This window comes from Carcharodon carcharias, chromosome 13 (assembly GCF_017639515.1).
Source record: "Carcharodon carcharias isolate sCarCar2 chromosome 13, sCarCar2.pri, whole genome shotgun sequence".
Taxonomy (NCBI): Eukaryota; Metazoa; Chordata; class Chondrichthyes; order Lamniformes; family Lamnidae; genus Carcharodon; species Carcharodon carcharias.
The window spans coordinates 125141551-125164489 of record NC_054479.1 but is presented as its reverse complement, the minus strand read 5'-3'; the positions used below and the strand labels follow the sequence as shown (position 1 = coordinate 125164489).

Genomic DNA, 22939 nt, shown 5'->3' with positions numbered 1-22939 from the left:
GCCTCAGGATCACAATCTGGTGAGCACATCGCACTGTCTGATCCACAGTAGGTGGCAGCAAGGATTTCCAGGTTTCCGGCACTTGGAAGATTGCTGGAGGCCAGAAATCTCCTCAGTCCGAGTCAGCTGAGGAGCCTCTGGACTTGTTCATACCCCAGTTGCTTTAGCTACAAAGGCAAGCTCGGGATGTCTACTGCACACCTCAGATTGCAAGGCATGATGGAAGAGTCCATCCACCTTCAGTCTGAGATGATAGCACCAAAATGCCAACACAACCAAGGTCAATGCTGGTAGGATGGCGGCCGCCATGGAGACCTTGGTCCAGGACGTTGGACAAGCAGTTTCGTGGGCTGAACCCCACTACTGACGCCATAGTTGGCCTCCAACAGTGCCAACACAAGTGGGTGCAGGGCACCTTGATCTCACTCCAGCTTCCCCTTCTCCTCAAGGAGTCAGCCAGGGGCCCTCAGGGAGGATTAGCAGGTGCACACCCCAGGGCTAGCTACTCAGACAACTTTGTTAGTGTCCTGCCCATCTGAATCTCCACTTCCTGTGACCCCAGAAGCACCAGCTCCACAGGCTGAGGAGCATGTCACTACCACACAGCAGGACCCCAAAAGCAGCCCACGGCCCTCCAGGTCTTGGCCCGCCAACAAGTAGTCACAGACAGGACGTAGCAGTCAGAAGGCTGCTTCTACCTTTGCTGTGGATGTCAGGGGAGCACCAAGACAGGTTTAAGAAGGTGAAGACTATGTAACTCTTTCGAGTACAAACACGTTTCCATCTGTTCTAAGTAACATTGTTTCATAGTTTGCCATTGTGAGATTTGAACTCTTGATCTTGGAGTTACAAGCCCAGTACCATTGCTACTTGGCTATTTAGGCCAAGCTTGTGAAGACTATGTAACTCTTTCGAGTACAAACCCATTTCCATCTGTTTCAAATGAGGTTACATTGTTTCATAATTTGCCATTGTGAGATTTGAACTCTTGATCTTGGGGTTACAAACCCAGTACCATAACCACTTGGCCATTTAGGCTAAGCTTGTGAAGACTATGTAGCTGCACAGCCTTGGCATGAGTGTTAATCACTTGTACATAACGTTCATTATTGTAAATAATCTCCCAAGACTATCTCCTTGCCTGTGGCTTCTTGTTATGATGAGCAGTGTTTGTGTCACTCAGATGTGAAACCTTGGTTCCTGCACAAGAAAAAGGCAGGTTTCTCATTACAGGGCCTCTTCCCTGTGCAGTATGTTCCCTTCAGACCAAAGTGATGGTCTGACTTAACACTCACTGGACACAATGATGCCTGCTCTTTGATGGTGCTAGTCATTGTTGCCAGAATGTCATGGGCAGGCTTCATAGAGCTCCGTCATTCTCTTCTGTATGATCTCAACACCTTTGAGGTGGGGCTAGTTTCCCACCTCTTCAGCATCTGTGACAGATGACGCTATTCTCCTGAAGGGATCTGGTGCTGAAGGCTGACAAAGGATCAGGTGCATTTAAAATTTCACAGCTGTGTCTCCATGATATGATCCTGATCACAAGAGTGTAAGCGAGCTGCCCTCAGCTAGACAGGAGTCAGACATTACAGAAGCAATGTGAAGATCTTTGGAGCATCCTCACTGCATGTCATCATCATCCTCCTGAAATCTAATGACTATTAGGGCTTCCACTGCATCTCCATGATATGAGCCTGAGTACTGAGGGCATGGGCGATACCATCAGCCACACAGGAGTCAAATGTTCACAGATGCAAGGTAAGGACGTCAGAACTGTCTTCGCTGCAGCTCATCATCATCCTCCACTAATCTTGCTGCTGTGAAGGCCTCCTGAGCATACCTGCCTCGTCTGGCCAGTGCGATGGCCTCATCATCGGCATCCTTGCCTTTGAGTACCTCATCATCATCATCATCTCCTTCAACCCCCTGCTCATCAGAGGATATGTGCAGCCCCTTCATCATTTCCTCAGCCAGGTCTTCCCCCTGCTTTGCAGCACTAGGCTGTGGAGCACGCAGCAAGTGACAAGGATGTGCTCCAGCCTCTGGGGACTGTATTGCAGTGCTCCACTGGCCCTGTCAAGGCACTGGAACCTCATTTTCAAAATGCCTATTATTTGCTCCACCAAAGCCCAGGTTGTGGCAAGAGCCTTGTTGTACCATTTCTCTGCTGAAGTCTGAGGCCACCACATGGGTGTTATCAGCCTCATCCTCTGTGGGTAGCCCTTGTGCCTGAGGAGCCAACACTGCAGCCTGCTAAGGATGTAGGAGTCATGGATGCTCCCTGGTAATCATGCACAGACCTGCAGGATGTAGTTGTGCTGGTAGCACACCAGCTCAACATTCAGTGAGTGGAAGCCCTTGCTTGATGTATTTGACTGCTTGTTGCCACAGAGATCTAAGCACCAAGTGAGTGCGGTCGATGGCACCTTGTACCTGTTGAAAACCTGAGGTCTGCGCAAGTCTCAGCGCTCTTGCTTCCTGGCTTCCCTGAATCAGGGTGAAATGCACAAAGTTCTGTGCCTTCTCGAATATGGTGTCCGTGACCTCTTCGATGCACTTGTGCATGGAGGCTTGCAAAATCCCACATAGGTCATTTGAGCACTGTGGTCACTTTCACGGCCACTGGCAGTGGATGCCCTCTGTGTCCCCATGGCACCAAGTCCTGCAGCAGGTGGCATATGTGGCCGACCAGTTCCCAAGACATGTACAGTCTTGGTTTTCAGTCATGTGCAGGAATGACAGGCACAGTCTATAAACCCTGGGTCTAGGGAGGTGCCTGCGAGTGACAGCTTGCTGTGAACCTTCAGCTGCGTGCTCAGCAGGCCCTGCTGCCCCTTCATCTTGAGGGAGGTGCTCCTCCCTTTGCCAAGCCAGGCACCTCCACCGCTCTTGTCTTCTACTTCTCTGGTCTCTTTAAGCCATGAGGCATACTGCTAAATCACCAGGCTCTGTGTTCCTGATGTTCTTCTCCTGCTGGATCAAAGAGAGAGAAATGTGGGTTAGCAAAATTGTCCGAATAACCTCTCTTGGTTAAGTTTGAAGGCCCCTTTACATACGTAGGAAAATACTGGCTGCCACTTGGATGGCCCATGTGTAGCGCGTTCATTGGTTGCCCAAACCCCACCCACCTCCACTCCACTGGCTGGCGGCAGTTTTGGCCATTGGACTGCATGTTGTGCTGTCAGCTTAGACGCAGGTATTCTCCTAACCCACACTACAAGGCTGTGCTGTTAGCTTGAACCATAATGGATCCTGGTCCACACCTTAAAGACATTACAAGGGGCTGTGAGCATCTCCACCAGTTGACTGGCCACCTTTTGCAAGGGGATTGTACAACTTGCCCAGTTGGCCAAATGCTTTGTGCCCCCTAAAACACACATTAATTTTGAGTCTGCGCCCAAAGAGTGAAAAGTTCTGGAGCATTAGATAGCACTTTCATGCTTTTGCATTGCTTGAGAGGGCAGAAAATCTTCAGAGGCCCGACTCCAAGCATGTCAATGAAGCTGCAGCTGAATAGACTCAGCTGCAGAAGAATGCTCGGTTTTGACAAGCTTTTCCAAGTGCATGGCCTCACTGCCCCCCTTCTCCCCATCCCCCCAGCATGTGCTTGAGTATTTCCTTCAGTTTGTCTGTGCTGCCTTGCCCCCACAACCCCCTCCCCATCAACACCACCCCCCAACTGGTCTGATCTGCACTGGAGCCCTTGTCTCGGCACTGTGCCGAAACCCAGCCGGGAAAAGTGACTTGCTTGTGCCCCCCACAAATGTACAGTGCCTCTTCCTTGATGTCCTATGGGGTGATGCTTGCAAATGCTGTGCAAGATTGTGTGCACACACCCCTGAATTCTGCTCGAAGTTCAGGTCTCTAGGTGCATGCCTTATTAAGATAGTCGTGAAGCACACTGTTCTGAGGTCATGCCGACATGGGTGGTAAATTTGATGGGGGAGATGATTCTGGTGAGCAGGGTTCATAATTAGATGCAACTGTGTTGAAATGAAGTTCCTGACATCCGGTGGTGGGAAATGTGGCTCGTCATTGAAAAAGTAACCAAACTCTTGAAGAGCTATATGCGACTACACTTGGAGTGCATGCAGTAATTGTGCACTAACGTTCACAGGATGCCACACTATTTAGCCTTGAATGGTCGGTAGCATTAATGGTGCAGAGCTGTCTGGAAGGATGCAAGCTCAGCCCCAGCTTTAGCTCTCCTCCGAAGTCGTCCTCCTCCATCTGAAGCACTGCCAAGGTCTAAGGCAGTCACTGAGGAGCAGGAGGGTGCCACCCTTCATGGACATCTTCATCATCATCATCAGTTTCCTTGGCCCCTCTGACTGAGGGACCATAAGTGCAGAAGGGTCCAGTGAGGGAGTCTGCCCCTGCAAAGATGCAGCAGCCTCTGGAGGTGCCCCAACAAGAATGACCACCACTTGCATCTCAGGCCTGAATGTTCTAGTCCTATTGGCATCAGCTGGTGGTGGGGGGGGGTGGGGGGGTGGTGGTGGGGGGGTGTGTGTGTGTGTGTGTGTCTGTGTGTGTGTGTGAGAGAGAGAGATAATATGGAGAAGGCCAAAAATCAGTTTTACACCATTGTGAAACCAATTTACGATCGTCCGCTCCACCGTTCAATGGCGGGCCGTGTTAACCGCCTCCGAACGTCAGGAACATCATTTTAATACATTCATATTTATCTCTTTAGTAATTAAACAACAATGATTTGGTCATTTATATCATTGCTTTTTGTGAGACCTGGCTGTGCATAAATTGGTTACCAAGTTTCCTAAGCTACAAAAGTGGCTACTCTTCAAACAGTATTTCATTGTTTTGAAGTGATTAGAATCTCCCGAGGATGTAAAAGGTGCTACATAAAATCAAGTTTGTTCATCAGGAAAAAACATTTGAACTATTGTGTTTGTTTATGTTTTTAAACTGATAACCTATTTATTTTCACTCATCTAGCTACAGAATCTCCAAACAAACATTTGCTCTGGCCTGGTAAATCGCGGGCAATGAATCATTATGATCTGAATTTGCAGGACCTTTGCTCATTGTCTGCTGATGCTTCACCCTGCACTGCCATCTTGGCAGTTTTTGCCAGTGGTGGTTTGCCATTGCATTCCACTCTCGGGCAGGACAGGGAGGCAGGTCCAAAGTCTATCTCAGCCAGAACTGGAACTAAACCCAGTGTGTTGATGTTATTCCAGCACTGTGACTCCTGCCAATGCAAGATGGCAGGTCTGGACACGCACACTGGCCCGCGCACACACAGAATGCCGATGACATCATTCTGCTGCACCCAGCCTGCCAGTACCTCTGCGCATGCGTGAATAGTTCTGAAGCTCGAGTTGTTTGTAATAAATAAGAGTGCAATTCAACTCTCATGTTGTTTGAAAAAATGTACTCAAACATGTTCGACTTAAAAGGTCAGAAAGAGCAGACATATGTTTTACGGGCTATTTTTTCTCTATTTATAAGCTGTTGCCACTTTGAGCCTGCTTCCAATATATGGACATTATTGGGGCTCAGTGGCTAAACACAAATCAGCTTCAGACCTTTCAAACATTAGTGAGAACGTGTTCATCAAAGTGAGTGTCTAAACTCTAAGTGCATTACTTAATGCCTTTGTTACAACACAAAGGATGCCAGAAACATGGGTGAGTCAACCCAAGAGCTTAAAATGCTTTTAAAAGTACAATTATTCAGTAAAAGCTCTTAAGGCTATTGCTGTTCCCTGCCCACATAAGAAAAAGGCAAATAACATCTAGATAATGTACAGTGAAATCCTGTCAGATGCAAAAGATTGGACAAAAGCTATAAAGAAATGGATTTCCCGTTAACAAGGTTGATATTATATCATCACTGGTCTGTAAGAAGCTAAAATCATTACTTGTAGCAACAAACTGAGACAGTAACATGAATGATTATTGTGGTGCGCTTATTTCTATCGCTGTGACTTTCCCATAACATATTGCAGACCTAGACAGCATGTTCTGTTCTTTTCATTTTCTCACTACACATTTTAAAGGTCTGCATGTAAATAAATATTTGCAACCTGCGCATCTAATGCCCTTTCTGTAACTGATGGAGGGTAAGCAGCTCAGCACCAACACGAAAATCAAGTCGACATCATATCTGTGGCCTTACAATAACTTTAAAAAGGATGTTTTAAAATTCAAAGGAGAGTTAGAAAAATAAAGGAGTGATTAACAGAGGAACCATACTCCGCTCACACTTTGCAAACCATAAAGGTAAGTGCTCACTTCACAGAGCTGGTGAACAGGTTTGTGAAATTATAAAGATGACGATGTTAAAGAAATCCAGCTAATGGAAACATTGAAGAGCTGTAGTCTTATCCTTTACTGGTTATGTGAAAACAAGCAGCTACCCCTTTATAACTATTGGAACCCAGATTGTTACAGCGGCTTTCCTGCAATCTTTGGAGATGGCATGGCATTTGGAGTTATTTTATTGTTCCATTCCAATTTCAACAATCTGTAAAATCAGCAAACGTAATGAATGCAATTAATATTTCAAATCTAGATTGCAAAAACAATATTTGGCTGGAAGCTTTGAATGGAATCTTCAGAGAAAGGCAAGACAGTTTTCCATGAATTACAGATATTTTAATAAACAATATTTTAATATGCCATAGGATGCAGGTTTATACAATTTTCTGGACTATGTACCTTTTTTGTTATGGTATTTTCTCTCATTATCTTGAATTGATTACAAGAAAGTATCTGCTAATTCTGCAAAGAACTGACAAAAACAAGTCCCAATCTATTAGCAAACTATTCCATTTTTATTTTTTTTAAAAATGTTGATCAGTAAGCACTAAACATCTTGAATCATTCCTATTTTGCAAAGATTGATGCCTGACAAGTAGAAAAGGATGGACTCGGCTTAAACTTGCAAATTAAATGTAAAACTTGTTCTAGAGAAAATATGTTCGACTAATAAGATGTTTATTATTAATTTGCAAATAATAAAACACACTTGTATTAGTTAAATGTGCAAATCGCTGAAGCATTACTGTTTAGTCTGGGTATGTGGCCTCCTGCTCCTCCTACTGACTATAACAAACTCAATTGACATGGACAAAGAATGATGAATGGAAATGTTGTCTTTAAATACAAAGTACAGATATAGGGGTTAAAGTAATGGATGTACCTGATAACTCAAAGCTACCGGATCCAGGGGAGAAAACACAGCTGTGATTATTTGAGCGGCACCATTTTTAATCATGGCCGCTGCCAACTCCATCCCTCTCTATGATGTAACGGAGCAACAGAATCAATTGTGCATGCCTGTCATTGGCTGCAATATTGGCAGAAATGGAAACCACCCACTAGCCGTTTGGTGAACTGAGTTAACTAGGCACAAAACTATTTAGGTAGTTGGGTAATTAGCCATAGTCCACCAAGGACTGTAGGTTGATCTCTTTATGTAGCTTGAAGGGCACCATTCCGCATAAAGTGTGGGGAAGACAAGGAGGCACGCCTCCATGAATCACAGAATTGTTATAGCACAGAAGGAAGCCATTCAGCCTATCATGTCTGCGCCAGCTTTCCGAATAAGCAATGCACCTAGTGCATTCCCTGCTGCCTTCCCATAATCCTGCACATTCTTCCTTTTCAGATAATAATCCAATTCCCTTTTGAATGCCTCAATTCACCCTGCCTCCACTACACTGTCAGGCAGCACATTGTGGATCTTAACCACTTGCTGTGTGAAAAAGTTTCTACTCATGTCTCCATTGCTTCTTTTACCTTAAATCTGTGTCCTCTTGTTCTTGATCCTTTCACCAGTGGGAACAGTTTTCCCTATCTCCTCTGTCCAGACCCCTCATGATCTTGTGTACCTCTGTAAAATCCCCTCTCAACACTTTTTTCTCCAAGGAAAACAGTCCCAACTTCTACAATCTATCTACGTAACTGAAGGTCCTCATCCCTGGAACCAATCTTGTGAATTTTTCTGCACTCTCTCTATTGCTTTCACATCTTTCCTAAAGTGTGGCACCCAGAACTGGATACAATACTCCAGTTGAGGCTGAATCAGAGTTTTGTATAGGTTTAACAAAAGCTCATTGCTGTTGTATTCAATGTCCCTATTAATAAAGCCTAGGATACTGTATGCTTTATTAACCATGCTCTCAATCTGTCCTGCCACCTTCACTGACTTATGCACCCTTCACTGACTTATGCACCAAGGTCCCTCTGCTTCTGCACCCCCTTTAGAATTGTACCTTTATTTTATATTGTTTCGTCATGTCCTTCCTACCAAAATGAATCACTTCTCTGGATTAAATTTCATCTGCCACTTATCCGCCCATTCCACCAACTTGCCTGTGTCCTTTTGAAGTTCTCTACACTATCCTCCTCACAGTTTGCAATGCTTCCAAGTTTCATGTTATTCACACATTTGAAATTGTGCGCTGTACACCAAGGTCTAGGTCATTAATATATATTAGGAAAGCAAGGGTCCTATCTCCAACCTTTGGGGAACTCCACTGCAAACCTTCCTTCAGCACAAAATACATCTATGAACCACTATTCTGTTTCCTGTCCCTCGGCCAATTTCATATCCATTTTGCTACTGTCCCTTTTATCCATGAGTTATAACTTTGCTCACAAGTCTGTAGGGCAGCACTGTATGAAGTGCCTTTTGGAAGTCCGTGTTTACCACATCAACAGCATTACCCTCATCAACCCTCTCTGTTACCTCTTCAAAATATTCCAGCAAGTTAGTTAAACATGATTCCTCCTTAACAAATCCATGATGGCTTTCCTTAATTTTCCTCAAGTGACTATTAATTTGGTCCTGAATTGTTGTTTCTAGAAGCTTCCCTGCCATTGAAGTTAAAGTTACTGGCCTGTAGTTAGTTACTGGGCTTATCTTTGCACCCTTTTTTAACCAAGGGTGTAACATTTGCAATTTTCCAGTCCTCTAGCACCATCCCTGAATCTAAGGAAGACTGGGAAATTATGGCCAATGCCTCTGCAATTTCCACTCTCACTTTGCACAATATCCTTGGATACATTTCATTGGTCCTGGTGCTTATCAACTTTGTGTACAGGCAGTCTATCTAAACCTTCTCCTTATCAATGTTAAACCTTTCAGGTGACTGAATTATTTTCTCTTTCACTATGACTTGGGCAGCATCTACTTCCTTGGTAAAGGTAGATTATTCATTTAATATCTCAGCTATGCCCCCTGCTTCCATGCACAAATGTCCTTTTTTTGGTCCCACTTGGTTTTTTTTTACTATTTATATCCTGTAGAGGGTTTTAGGTTTCCCTTTTGTGTTAGCTGCCATTCTATTTTCATACTCTGTCTTAGCATCTCTTATTTGCTTTTTCACTTCCCGTCTAAACCTTCTTTATACGGCCTGGTTCCCTGACATCCATCATTAGCACATCTTTTCCTTGATCATCATCTTGAGAGCTCCGGATTTATTTACCCTACCTTTCCCCTTTGTGGGAATATACTTTGACTGTCTCTTCTTTATATAGATAGCCCATTGCTCAGTTACTGTTTTTCCTGCCAACCTTTGACTCCAAATTATCTGGCTCAAATCCATTCATACCCCAATTAATTACCACAGCCAGTCCAGGGATTGAACCTGCACTGTTGGTATTGTTCTGCACCACATTCTAACCACCTAACCAACTGAGCCAACCAACCCACACAAGACTATTTGCGAATAGGAAAATCCCAGCAATCTGATATCATTTTGATTAATTTCAAATCCATTTACCTGCCTTCTCATCATATCCTTCAACTCTTCCTTCTCTGGAAATCCGTTCAGATTCCTTAGCAATACCCATTATTGGCTTTGATTGCTTTCCTTGGTAAAGTTCTTTTTACATAAAGGGCAATAAATTTTGAATTAACATTTGTCTCACTTCTTTTGCTCCTAATGCATAATTTGTGCCCTGGTATTTGACACCATCGCTATTGTGAACATTTTGCCCCAAAGCTCAGCTCAGTATCAATAGGAAGTTGAGGTTGCGAATGGTCTAGTTCAACCTGGGAGAATGGTCAGGGAGAGGATGTAATTTATTAAAGGTACCAAAGACAATGGCTTATGTCTTCCCAAATTTAATTCAGGAAATTTCAACTCATCCAGGAATGGATGTTGGATAAGCAGTCTGACAACACAGAGGCAGTGGAGAGGGCGAGCAATGTTGATGCAGTAGAGCTGGGAGATGTCAGCGTACACTTGAAATCTGACTTCATGAGAAAAAGGATAGTGTCAAGGATAGATGGTTAGGAATTCCAGAAATAATGGTTTGGGAAAGAGAAGAGAAACCATTGTTGGAGATTCTTTGATCATAAGTGTTTAGTTAAGAGTTGAACCAGCCAGTGGCTATTCCACTCACTTGGGTGATGAAGAAGAGAAGCTGGAGGAAGATGGTGCCATCAACCATGTCAAAGGCTGAAGATAAGTAAGAAGGATGAGAAGGGATAATGCATTACGGTCACAGGGATATCATTAGTGACTTTGTTTGGGGCCATTTTAGTGTGTGGAAGATGTGGAAACCTGATTGCAGACATTTGTACATGGAGTTGCGGAAAAGATGGGCATGGATTTGGGAGTTAAAAACACGTTGAAGTACTTGAAGAGGAAAGGGAGCTTGGGACCACAGTTTGCAAGGACAGAGGTTAAATGTTTTTTTTAAGTGCTGGGATAATGATGCCAGCAGATTTGAAATGGAGGGGGACAAGACCTGAGCAGAGGAAACTCTTTACAATACCAGATAACATTGAGGCCAATAAGAAGATCAGTTTAGTAAGAATAGATTTGAGAAAGCAAGAGGGGAATCTCATGGACAAGATGAACTTGAAGTGAACATTAGAGGAATTGAAGAGAAACTAGAAAAAGATGTGAGTTCAGGGTCAGAGGAAAGGAGGGAAGCTGTAGAGCCAGCTTTAGTGACAAAGAACTACTTGAGACATTATTATTTGAGATGAGGGTGGAAGAGAGGTTTAAGGATATGGTTGGTATTGGAAAAAAGAAACCAGGATTATCTTTGCATTCCACAATGATCCTGGAGTAGTAAGCAGTTTTGGTTTTTATTGGCTGGAAACTTTAGTCACCTGGAAATCTCTTTACCAAAAAGATAAAGTCTGACTTCCATAACCTCTCCCATGTTAGATTCTTAATATGGCCTGATGCTCACCTCTATACCTTCTCAACAGCAGTAATATCCTTCCTACGATTCACTGACTGTACACTAATGACCACTACCTCATGCAGCAACAGTATCATCTCCTTTTATTTATATCCTGTAGTTTGTTAATTTAACTGAGCACATTTTTTGTTAAGCACTAACTTGATTTCATAAACGCAACCACTACAACACATTAATCTCTTTCCTGATTGGAATATTGTATCACTGTGCTATCTAACTGCAACTGCCTTTTGGCTCCTTTCTCCCTCTGTTTTTCTCTGTGATTTCTAATATAATACTGCCCCTCCCGCAGGAGCTTGTTGGTTGAGTGTACTAAGAAAGGATCTTTATAACTATAATGGACATCTGTATCAATTAAAGAGAGACTTACATTGCTTCTATATTTTTGTTAATTGTTTATTTCTTCCCTACATTTCTAATACATTTATTCCTTTTTTAAAATTCGTTCATGGGATGTGGGTGTTGCTGGCTACGCCAGCATTTATTGCCCTTGAGAAGGTGGTGGTGAGCTGCCCTCTTGAACCACTGCAGTCCATATGGTGTAGGTACACCCACAGTGCTATTAGGAAAGGAGTTCCAGGATTTTAATCCAGCAACTGTAAAGGAACGGTGATAAAGTTCCAAGTCAGGACGGTGAATGGCTTGGAGAGGAACTTCCAGTTGCTGGTGTTCCCATGTGTCTGCTGTCCTAGCCCTTCTAGATGGTGATGGTCCTGGGTTTGGAAGGTGCTATCTAAGGATGCTTGGTAAGTTCCCTTGCAGATGATACACACTGCTGCCACTGTCTTTCAGTGGTGGAGGGGGTAGATGTTTGTGGATGGGGTGCCACTCAAGCGGGCTACTTTGGATAGTGTCAAGCTTCTTGAGTGTTGTTGGAGCAGGCAAATGGAGAGATAGTATTCCATCACACTCCTGGCTTGTGCCTTGTAGATGGTGAACAGACTCTGGGGAGTCAGGAGGTGAGTTACTCGCTGCAGGATTCCTAGCCTCTGACCGGCACTTGTAACCACAGTATTTATATGGCTAGTCCAGTTCAGTTTCTGGTCAATGGTTACCCGCCAGGATGTTGATAGTGGGGTATTCAATGATGGTAATGCTATTGAGTGTCAAGGGGCGATGGTTAGATTCTGTCTTGCTGGAGATGGTCATTGTCTGGCACTTGTGTGTGCGAATGTTACTTGCCACTTGTCAGCCCAAGGCTGGATATTGTGCTAGGTATGAATCCAACCAGCAGAGAGTTTCCCTCCTGATTCCCATTGACTGTAGTTTTGCTGGGGCTCCTTGATTCCACACTCAGTCAAATGCTGCCTTGATGTCGAGGGCAGTCGCTCTCACCTCACAAGAATGACTCCAGGGATGAGCGATTACATGGCTAAACTGGAGAAACTGTGATTGTTCTGCTTAGAGCAGAAAAGGCTGAGAGGAGATTTGGTAGGTGTTTAAAATCATGAAAGATTTAGATAAAGAAAATTGAGAGAAACTAATTGGTGGTTGAAGTGTAGATTACCGGAGGGCACAGAATTATGGTGATTGTCAAAAGAATCAGAGGCAATATGAGAAAATATACACTGGTTAGGATTTGGAATGCATAGGATAGTGGATATAGATGCAATAGTAGCCTTCAAAAGGGAATTTGATAATACTTCAAGGAAAAAACTTTGCAGGTATTTGGGGAAAGAGCCAGAGAGTGAGACTAACAGGGTTGCTCTTTGAAAGAGTTGACACAGACCGAGTGGGCCAAATGACTTCCTTCTGTGCTTTATTACTGTAAAATTCCATGATTCTATGATTCTAATGACTATATACAAACTGAGAATACTGGCTGGAGGTCTCTACTCCACCAACAGGGCGTGAAGCATCTGAAGCTGACAGACCTGTGGCAAGTTGGCATGGATTGGTTAGCAAATAGGAAACAGAGAATAGGAATAAATGGATCTTTTTCAGAGTGGCAGGCAGTGACTAGTGGGGTACTGCAGGGACCAGTGCCTGGGCCCCAGCTATTCACAATATATATATCAATGATTTGGATGAGGGAACCAAATGTAATATTTCCAAAGTTTGCTGACGGTATGAAACTTGGTGGGAATGTGTGTGAAGAGGAGGATGTTAAGAGGCTTCAGGGTGATTTTGACAAGTTGAGTGAGTGGGTAAATACATCGCAGATGCAGTATAATGTGGACAAGTGTGAAGTTATCCACTTTGGTAGGAAAAATAAAATGGCAGAGTATTATTTAAATGGTGATAGATTGGAAAATGTTGAAATACAAAGGGACCTGGATGTACTTGTGCACTAATCACTGAAAGCAAGCCTGCAGGCACAGCAAGCAGTTAAGAAGGCAAATGATATGTTGGTCTTCATTCTGAGAGGACTTGAGTACAACAGCAAGGATGTCTTACTGCAGCTATACAGGGCCTTGGTGAGACCACACCTGGAGTATTATGTGCAGCTTTGGTCTCCTTACCCAAGAAAGGATGTACTTGCCATAGAGGGAGTGCAGCGAAGGTTCACCAGACTGATTCCTGGGATGACAGGATTATTGTATGAGGAGAGATTGGGTTGACTTGGCCTGTATTCACTGGAGTTTAGAAGAATGAGAGGGGATCTCCCTGAAACATACAGGATTCTGACAGGGCTGGACAGACTGGATGCAGGAATGATGTTTTCTCTGGCTGAGGAGTCTAGGACAAGGGGTCACAACCTCTGGATTCAGGGTAGGCCATTTAGGACTGAGATGAGGAGAAACTTCTTCACTCAGGGTGGTGAAACTGTGGAATTCTGTATGACAGGAGACCAAGTCACTGAATATATTTAGGGAGGAAATAGATTTCTGACTCTAAAGACGTTAAGGGGTATGAGGAGAGAACGGAAGTATGGCATTGAGATAGAGGATTAGCCATGATCATATTGAATGGTGGAACAGGTTAAAAGGGCCTAATAACCTGCTCCTGCTCCTATTTTCCATGTTTCTAATGGAGCCAACCTCACCCACACATGGAGAGACTGCCACTTCCAGTCCCAAACCCAGTTAACAGCCGCTCCCACTCCCAGCAGTCACTTGACTATCTCTGAAGCACATACATTACCCAATTCGAGCAGTTCCGGAGGGACTTCTAACATGCGCTGAGGTGATTTTTTTCTCATTTGGGGATGTGGGTTATATCAAAATGATTGCAGCATCTAGATCTACATTGATCAATATAATAACTTCAATTTATTTAGCAACCAGAGTGCTTTACAAGGACAAGAAAAAGGATAGACAACACATAGCATGAGGAAAATGGGAGAGAAATGGACAGGCTATGTTGAGGGATCCAAAATTACAGTAGAGGAGGAGACTTTTGAGCGTTTTTGATGGCAAGACTGGCTTTGGAAAGTGGGAAGGAGCTGGCTGGGAATTTCCAAAGGGCTGAACAAGCGACTAGTAGTGGTGGAACGGTGAAAGCAAGGAATGAGAAGTAGTTAAGAGGAGCAGAAGGTGTGTTTTTAGTCACTAATGTAGAATGGGCCAATTTGTTATGAACTGATGTCAAACCAAGGATGTAAATTTTGACATTGGAACATTGAGAGATTGTGACCAGTTCCAATTAAAAATGACATTGAGATCCTGTTATGTAAATATTACATAGTGCTTATGTTGGAATTTTCAGGTGTTTGTTAAAATCCTTCCTTGCACCCCTGAAATCTGCATATCAAAGAAAATTGCTTTTGGTAATGTCTAATGTTTAACATGAACTCATTTAGGGAAATTCTCCAAGAATTATTAAGAAATAACAATAGCACCAGAATAAAATATTGCCATTCTGGATCTAAGCACCAAGAGGTTACTGAAAAAAACAGCTTGAAGAATTGCTTCTCACAACTTATTTGCTGTCTTCTTTGCTTTTACAGTTCAAACCCATTAATAACACTAAATTTCTGGCATAAAAGAAGTAGTATTAATAAGGATTAAATTATTTTTGCCAGTATTTATTCCCCATATCTAGTCCCCCAGAGGGAATATGACACCCTGATTATTGAGACAGAATGCATAACTTATAGCTGATAGGATTTTTGAAAAGTGTTTTGTAAAACCTTTTTAGATGCAGTAATATAGTTTTGTAAACAGCTCAGATCTGTTCAAGATTAAATAAGCCTCTAAGGTTTATGAACCAGCTCTCAATCTATAATGGTTTATATTTGAAAAATAGCAACTTACAAATATTTTACCAAATTTGTTGACTTTTAAGAGTTTGCCTCTTGATTTATGAGCTGATGGGATTGGCATGTCTGTTGCAGAATGGCATTGATTCAAGCCTGCATTAAGCTGTTTACAACTGTCTGTCCGCTCAGCTGTGGAATTCCCTCCCTAAACCTCTGCACCTCTCTACCTCTCTTTTCTTCTTTTAAGCCTTAAAAAATTTTGATCTATCTTTTCTGCAGTTTGGTGTCAAATTTTCTTTGAGAACGATTTTATGAAGTTAAAGGCTCTATGTAAATGCAAGTTGTTGTTTGCTTGCCCTTGGTATAAAACTATTAGAGCAATGCAGCTTTTCTCTCTGTAGGCTATTCTGGATGGAGTGATTCATCCAGTGAGACACAGTCAATATTCTCCTTTTATGAAAGAGCTAATAATCATGATAATCAGAAGAAGAAAGGTGAAAACATAAAAGATAAAAGGGAGGAGCAGAAAAAAAGGAAAGGAAGAGTTAAAGGTGAGATATAATAGCAATGATATAGAGATCTGGATTGAGTCTTCAGGCATTACTTATTAGAAATCTGAAATTTGTTTAGCGGCCCACCACCCCCAACCCCAAGGAGCCAATGCACTTTGATCTTATACTTATTTATTGCTTTACATTGCTGTAATTCTGTGTCTAAATCATAGTTACGGTGGGGATAGAAAATAGATTTTATGGCCATTCAGATGCTTTACTTAATGGGTCAAAACTTTCAAAACCTTGTGTATTTTGTAAGGGTATGCTTAGAAAATGACTAGCAATCAGTGCAAATACTGCTAACAGAAGACCTCCAGTGAATTGTTAGTATTAGGGCACCTTCTCATCATATAAAGCTGATGTTGCAACATTTCAGCGTCCACCACAGATCTCAAAGTAGAGATACTCCAAATGATCTCAGTTCTCTTAATTAGCGTAAGATGAAAGAAGCAGCCAGGATTCATTTCCTTGATCAAAACATAGTGGCTGGTGCTGGAAAATTCCTGTAAGCTTTGAACCATAAGTTGGCCACCTTTAAATGCTTGACACTTGTGTATGACAATTGTGATTTGTTTTCACCAAGCTGGTAACTAGGAAAAATATCTTTAGCCAGCACAGAAACAAGTACCAATCGCACATACTCAAAATTGTTTATTAAAAATAGACTCCCACATCACCTGAAACTGAACTATCTAGCTTGGCATCAAGCAACAAGTCACCCTAGATGCAGCTGCACTATCTTATTGCTGATTTGGTTTGGATCTGTTTCATGTTCACACAATGGGAGTTTATCACATGTTCCGAGATATATTAACTCTATAATTATAAACAAAAGCAATTACCGTGACTAAAACGGAAGCAGTTACAAAATTCATTAGTGCTGCTGTTTTGTGGAATTTTTGAGGTTTCTTGGAGAGGAGGGGTTTCATCAAATAATAAATCAGTTTCAGGAGTTGAATTAAATTTTGACTGATACCATTTAGCAACAATAATATAGCAAAATGTAACCACAGACTGAAATGCACATGTATGTGAAACAGTCAAGACAAAGACTGAGTAACTTCTTACTATCCTTCATTTAGTAATGAATGTAATTTTTGTCAGCTGTGTTATGTGCATATATATAAATAAAAGTAAAACTGTCTGTTCATTTTTCAGGCTAGATTGGCTAAAAAAGGGCGTAGCTGGGCCACACGAGCCAAGAATTTGACAGTTTTGATTCCCAGTCTGTTCTGATTTAGTTATGCCCATAGGTATGATGGTCAGATCAATAGAGTTGACATCAGCACTATAGGAAAGGGAAAATCCTGCCTTCTGTTGCTATTCAGCTCCTCCTGGAGGAAAGGCACTTGCAATGACATTCACTGAGGACAGGAACTAATTCTGCTCCATTTCCCTTTGTTTGAATAACCAGCTGTCATTCATGGCAGGATGTTTTCAGCCCCGGGATGGTGAACTGAGAGGCGGGTGGTCCGGACAGACGGTGGGGAGCTTCGTTGGATGGCTCCCTGACACATTCCCGCAGCTGGGAGTGCTTCTCTGAGACAGGACCCAATGCACATTGGTTGCCAGCTGAATGGAGGTGGGCAGGCAGTTTGAATAATTAAGTTTCCTATGGGATGTCACCAGTTTCATGTAGGTTGATCTTGTGTGGCCATCCAGGGGACCAGTGGATCTGGAGGTTCTATGTCCCAAAAAGGAGGTCTTAGGCAGGGAAGGCCACCTCCGTGGCCCCAGTGAGTCATCCAGAGGGGGTACCTTCTTGACTCCTCTGATTTTTAATTTTACACTTGCCTATCTGAGGGCTCCTCCATGATGAGGCACCTATCAATCCCTGAGTTGTGCCCACCTCTCCTGGTGCGGTTGCCAAAACTCTAGATCTGCTGTCAAGTGCAGGTGCGGGACCCCATTTCTTCCTATTGTCAGAGCACCAAGGCCCATGGTAAAGTACTGCCCTCACAGCCTAGACTCAGATTTGAAGAATGGCCATCTGCATGAAGCATTAGAAAGCTATTGACACCTGCAGAACTACATCAAATAAAAATTTAGCCCCCCCCCCCCCCCCCCGGAGGAGACAGGGAGAATTGTGGAGGAGAGAAAATATTAATTTTGACCCAAGAAATAAAATCCACACAAGTATAGGTTTTTTTCTCTTCCAATTTCCTGCCCTCCTCTTGTAGACTTATGCTGTGGCATGAGTCCACAGACACCTATCATGCCTCCAGTTGGTTGCTTAAGAAACCATGTGTGAGTGTAAACAGTGGGTATCAGTATGTTATTTGAACAAGGAGAATTCCTGACTGTCCTCACCTGATGGCCACACAAAAGCATTTTCCAACAGGAGTCAGTGAGTAGCAATCAGACAGGAACCCTGTTTTATTTTGCCTTTGATTAGTCAGGGAATCTGAGGCCAGTTGGTGTAGTTGTCCTAACTGTGATCAGCTTGCTCTGTATGGACCATCCAGGTGTATAAGGCCCAGTATTATATTGGATGATGCACTTATTTATAAAACTATTGGAGAACTTAGTTTTTACATATTTTTAAGAGAACATATAGGGCAGAATCATCCTGGATTTGCACAAATTGTGGTAGCGGGTGGAAAAAGGCACACTTTACCCATGGCCGCAGTGGCGGGTTTTCACGCAGTATTGTCCCATTCCCAGTGCATCCCACTTCATTAATAATGCATTCCCAGGAAACATGACGGATCGCTGGCAGGTCAGCTTCTGATTCGCCTGCCCTGCCGTCACCTCAGGCCTTCAGTAATCCGGGCGCCATATTTAAAGGGTGCACCTGCACAGAGCTAGCACACTCTAAGGGATCGGAAGCTGCTGCAAACTCATAGCTGCCAAAGGGGGGGAAACATGTTGCCCCCTAATTTAGTGACAGCTCCCTCGGGCACCTACTGGATGAAGTGGAGGCCCGCTGTGAAATCCTCTGCCCCGTTCTGGGTGAAGACCAGCAAGCAAGGTCACCAATTCAGCATGGGAGGTGGTGGCAGTGGTGGTCAGCACCAATGTTTTGCAAAAAAAGGACAGCCACCCAATGCCAAAAGAGGATGAATGATCTCCGTTCCACCAGGGTAAGTCACTCTTCTCATCACTCTCAATTCACATACAAATCCATCACACATCCACACGTATCTCACTCACTGCCAGTTCAAGGGACATCACCAATCACTCACACACACCTTCATCTGTCCTGCGGATCATGTCCTCATCCAGTCCATGACACCACTCACATATGCCAGGCATCCTTATCTTCTGGCCTGGTAGGTGTCCTGCTTACACTCTCTTCTTCTGTCTTCATGCAGGACCAGCTGGCACACAACAAAAGGGAGAGGTCGCAAACTGGTGGAGGAATACCTAACATCAAGGTCCTCACAGAATTTGAGTCATCCAGCTGGCCGATGATGATCTGGACCGTTCCTGTGCTGACGGTGAGGATGGTGGGGCTCAACCAAGTGAGGATGCAGCAGTGCAACATCCATCAGACAACCATGCTGTGAGTCAGTTCTGCTGTTCTGCAATCCCCTGCCATGCACAAATTATCTCTCCTTGTTTTCGCAGGCACGTCTGGGAAGTAGCTGAGGGGGTCCAAGAACCAGGTCCTTCACCCTCCACCCTCCACCAGCACAGAGACACACACCTTGATGGGACCTAGTTTTAGAGTAGCCTCAGGGTCATTATCTGGTGAGCACATCACACTGTCAGATCCACATCAGGCGGTGGCATGAACGTCCCTGGTTTCCGGCACTCGGAGGACTGCTGGAGGCTAGAAATCTGCTAAGTGTCAGTCAAATGAGGAGTCTCTGGATTCAGCCATGCCTCCATTACTGAAGCTGCAAAGGCAAGCTTGGGAGCACCAGGAAGGGATGTCCGCTGCACTCAGAATGCATGGCACGATGGAGGAGTCTATTCGCCTTCAACCTGAGATAATAGCACTGGCATGCCAATGCACCGAGATCAACATTGGTGTCCGCCATGGAGACCTTGGCCAAGGACATCAGTCCTGCATGCTGAAGGGCTGAACTTCACCACTGACGCCATAGTTGGCCTCTAACAGTGTGAACACAAGAAGGGTGCGGGGCAGCTTCCCCTTCTCCCCAAGGAGTCAGTCAGGGGCCCTCAGGCACCCATAGGGAGAAGGATCAGCAGAATGGCCAGAAGTCACCAAGGGGATCCACCCTGGTGACTCTGGGAGTGTCTGGCCCATCTGAATCCCCTCTACCTGTGACCCCAGCAGCTCCAGCTCCACAGGCCGAGGAGTATGTCACTACCACACAGCATGACCCTGAAAGCAGGCTGGGGCCCTCCAGGCCTTGGTCCTCCAGAGGATGTCCATCAAGAGCATCACTGACAGGGCATAGCATTCAGCAGGCTGCCTCCATCTCTGCTATTGATGTTGAGGGAGCACCAAGACTGTGTGGCAGGGTTAGGAAGGTTAAGAAGATATAGTTGCACAGCCTGGGCAAAGGTGTTAATCACTTGTACTTAATGTTCACTATTGTGAAGGCCTGTGGCTCCTTGTTTTGATGAGCAGTGTTCGTGCCAACTCAGATGTGAAACCTTGGTTCCTGCACGAGATAAAGGCAGGTGTCTCAGCCTAGGGCCACTTCCGTCGGCAGTGTGTAACCTTCAAAACAAATTGATGGTCCAGCTGCATATTCACTGGGCATATTAGTGATTCTTGCACCTGATGGTCCTTGTTTTTGCTGCCAGAATGTCTTAGGCAGGCATCACAGAGTTCCATCATTCTCTGTTGTGTGCTGTCATGGCTGCACCACCCCCCCACCCATCCCCCCATCTCTTCATCTGTGACCGGTGATGCTGTGTTCCTGAAGGGGCCAGGTGCTGAAGGCTGACAAAGGATCAGGTGAACTTAAAGCTTCATGGCAACGGCTCCAATATATGAGCCTGATCACACAGTGCAAGAGAGCTGTCCTCATCTAAACAGGAATCAGACATTCACAGGGGCAATGTGAAGATCTATGGTGTGTCCTCACTACATATTGTCATCACCCTCCTGGAACTTGGCAACTATTAAGGCCTCTGCTGTGTTTCCATGACATGAGCCTGAGCACTTAGGGTATGTGCGCAGCCATCGACCACACAGGAGTCAAACATTCATGATGCAAGGCAAGGATGTCATGACTGTCCTCACTGCACTATGTCATCATCCTCCACGAATTTTGCAACTATGAGAGCCTCCTCAGCGGGCCTGCCTCATCGGGCCAGTGCGATGACCTCATTGCTGGTATCCTCGCCTTTGAGTACCTCATCATCGTCACCTCCTTCGATGACCTCCTCATCGGACCATATGTGCAGTTCCTCCATCTCCTCCTCAGCCAAGTCCTCCCCCTGTTGCAGTACCAGATGGTGGAGCACGCAGCAAGCAACGCTGATGTGCGATACCCTTTAGGGACTGTATTGCAGTGTTCCACCGGATCTGTCAAGACACTGGAAACTCATTTTCAAAATGCCTACAGTTTGCTCCACCAAAGTCTGCGCCGTGGCATGAACCTTGTTATACCACCACTCTGCTGCAGTTTGAGGCTGGCGCACGGGCATCATCAGCCACGTCCTCTTTGGGTAATCTTTGTCCCCGAAGAGCCAACCTTGTAGCCTGTCTGGATCCTGTAAGATGTCAGGGATCTGAAACCTGCTAAGGATGTAGGAGTCGTGGACACTCCCTGTGAATCATGCACAGACCTGTAGGATGGGTGTGTGGTGGTTGCACACCAACTGAACATTCGGCAAGTGGAAGCCCTTACAATTGATGTAGTTGATTGCTTGTTGCCCAGGAGATCTAAGCGCCATGTGGGTGCAGTCGATGGCACCCTGCACCTGTGGAAAACTAGAGATCTGTGCAAATCCCAGAGCTAATGCTTCCTGGCTTTCCTGATACCGGGCAAAATGCACAAATTCCTGTGCCTTCGCGAAGATGGTGTCCTTGACCTCCTGGATACACATGTTTGTGGAGCCTTGCGAGATCCCACACAGGTCACCTGTGGAGCCCTGGAAGGAGCCACTGGAGTAAAAATTGAGCGCTGTGGTCACTTTCATGATCACTTGGATGCCCTCCCTGTCCTTGGGGGCCAAATCTTGCAGAAGGCAGCATATGTGACTGACCAGTTCCCTAGATATGTGCAGTCTTCAGTAACATTGGTTCTCGGTCATTTGTAGGAATGAAAGGCACCATCTATAGACCCTGGGTCTAGTGAGGTGTCTACGAGTGACAGCTCACCGGTGGATCTTCAGCTGTGTGCGCAGCAGGTCCTGCAGCCTCTTCGTACTGAGGGATGTGTTCCTCCCTTTGCTGAGACTGGTGCCTCCTCCACTTCTCTCGTCTCTGTACGCCAAGAGGCATACTGCTAAATTACCAGGCTCCATGAGCCTGATGTTCTGCTCTTGCAGGGTCAAAGAGAGAGACGCATGGGTTAGCATAGGTATACTAAGAACCTCTCTTGGTTAAGTCTGAAGGCCCCTTCATGCTTGCAGGAGAGTGCTGGCCACCACTTGGATGGCCCATGTGTCATGCACTCATTGGCTGTCTGAAAAGCCACCCACCTCTGCCCCACTCCACTTGACCAATCGGTAGCAGCTTTGGCTATTGGACTTCATGCTGTGCTCTCAGCTCAGGTGCAGGCATTCTCCTAACCCGCATTGCAAGGCTGCACTATTAGCTTGAACCATAATAGATACTGGTTCAAACCATAATAAAGACATTGCAAGGGGCTGTGAGCACCTCCATCAGTGACTGCGCTATGACCACCTTTCACAAGGGAATTGTACAACTTGATTAGTTGGCCAATTGCTATGCTACACCATAAAATGCACGTTAATTTATGGTCTGCGTCCGAGGGGCGAACATTTCTGGAGCACTTGGTGGTTCTTTAATGCTTTTGCGTTGCTTCAGTGGGCAGAAAAACTTCAGAGGCCCAACTCCAAGCATGTCAATGGAGCTGCAACTGAACGGTCTCAGTTGTGAAAGAATGATCACTTTTGACAAGCTTTTCCAAGTGAATGATTGTGTCTCTTAGCCCCAC

The 22939-nt window shown here is 44.7% G+C and overlaps 1 protein-coding gene across 1 annotated transcript in view; it reads left to right on the top strand.

The window, feature by feature from the left end:
• The first annotated feature begins 295 nt into the window (after window positions 1–295).
• The window catches only part of LOC121286146, a 55637-nt gene continuing 32993 nt past the window's right edge, over window positions 296–22939 (top strand). Inside the window, exons 1-2 of the mRNA XM_041203129.1 lie at window positions 296–345; window positions 10111–10268. Coding sequence (XP_041059063.1) covers window positions 296–345; window positions 10111–10268 — 208 coding nt within the window. The remainder of the gene's footprint in view (window positions 346–10110; window positions 10269–22939) is intronic.